The 525-nt window shown below is 70.3% G+C and overlaps 1 protein-coding gene across 1 annotated transcript in view; it reads right to left on the bottom strand.

Moving 5' to 3' along the window:
* The window catches only part of UNC13D (unc-13 homolog D (C. elegans)), a gene marked incomplete at its 5' end in the record, with an annotated part of 12,738 nt that extends 12,216 nt beyond the window's left edge, over nt 1–522 (bottom strand). The window contains 3 exon segments of the mRNA XM_015563302.1: nt 122–188; nt 276–335; nt 424–522. Coding sequence (XP_015418788.1) covers nt 122–188; nt 276–335; nt 424–522 — 226 coding nt within the window.
* Between the last annotated feature and the right edge of the window lie 3 nt (nt 523–525).

The raw sequence follows: 525 nt of genomic DNA, 5'->3' as shown, positions 1-525 counted from the left end.
TCAGCGCCAGGGCCGCCTCAGGGTGCCTGGGGGAGCCGAGCCCCCACTCAGAGTTCCAGGACAGACTGTCCAGGAGAGGCAGGAGCGGGAGGAAGGCCCGCAGGCCCCAGCGCCCACTCACCGCTGACATCCTTGCCCAGGATGCCCTTGGCTTGTTTCACTGTGGCCTTCAGACAGAACACTGGCTTCTGGAGAGAGAGGAGGGGGCGCCTGAGTGGCACAGGGGGCTGGCTCCCAGCCCCAGCCTCACCCCAATGGCCCCGGGCCAGGGCTACCTCCAGCTCCTGGACCCGCTGTAGCGCCTGCTGGTGCTCCTGGGGCTCCACCTGGAAGGCCTGCGGGGAGGAGCGGGGCGTGGGTGGGAGTGGCCAGGCGGGAAGGCGGCCGCCTGGTCCAGGCTGCAGGGGAGGGGGCCGCGCTCACCTCCTGCAGGTAGCGCAGCAGCTCCGAGGCCTCCTTCACGTGGCTGGGCTCGGGCTTCCCCACGCGGTGCAGGACGGTGTAGAGAGCCTCCTCGTAGAGCAG

This window comes from Myotis davidii, unplaced genomic scaffold, assembly GCF_000327345.1.
Source record: "Myotis davidii unplaced genomic scaffold, ASM32734v1 scaffold539, whole genome shotgun sequence".
Lineage (NCBI taxonomy): Eukaryota > Metazoa > Chordata > Mammalia > Chiroptera > Vespertilionidae > Myotis > Myotis davidii.
This window is presented reverse-complemented; position numbering and strand designations above follow the sequence as displayed.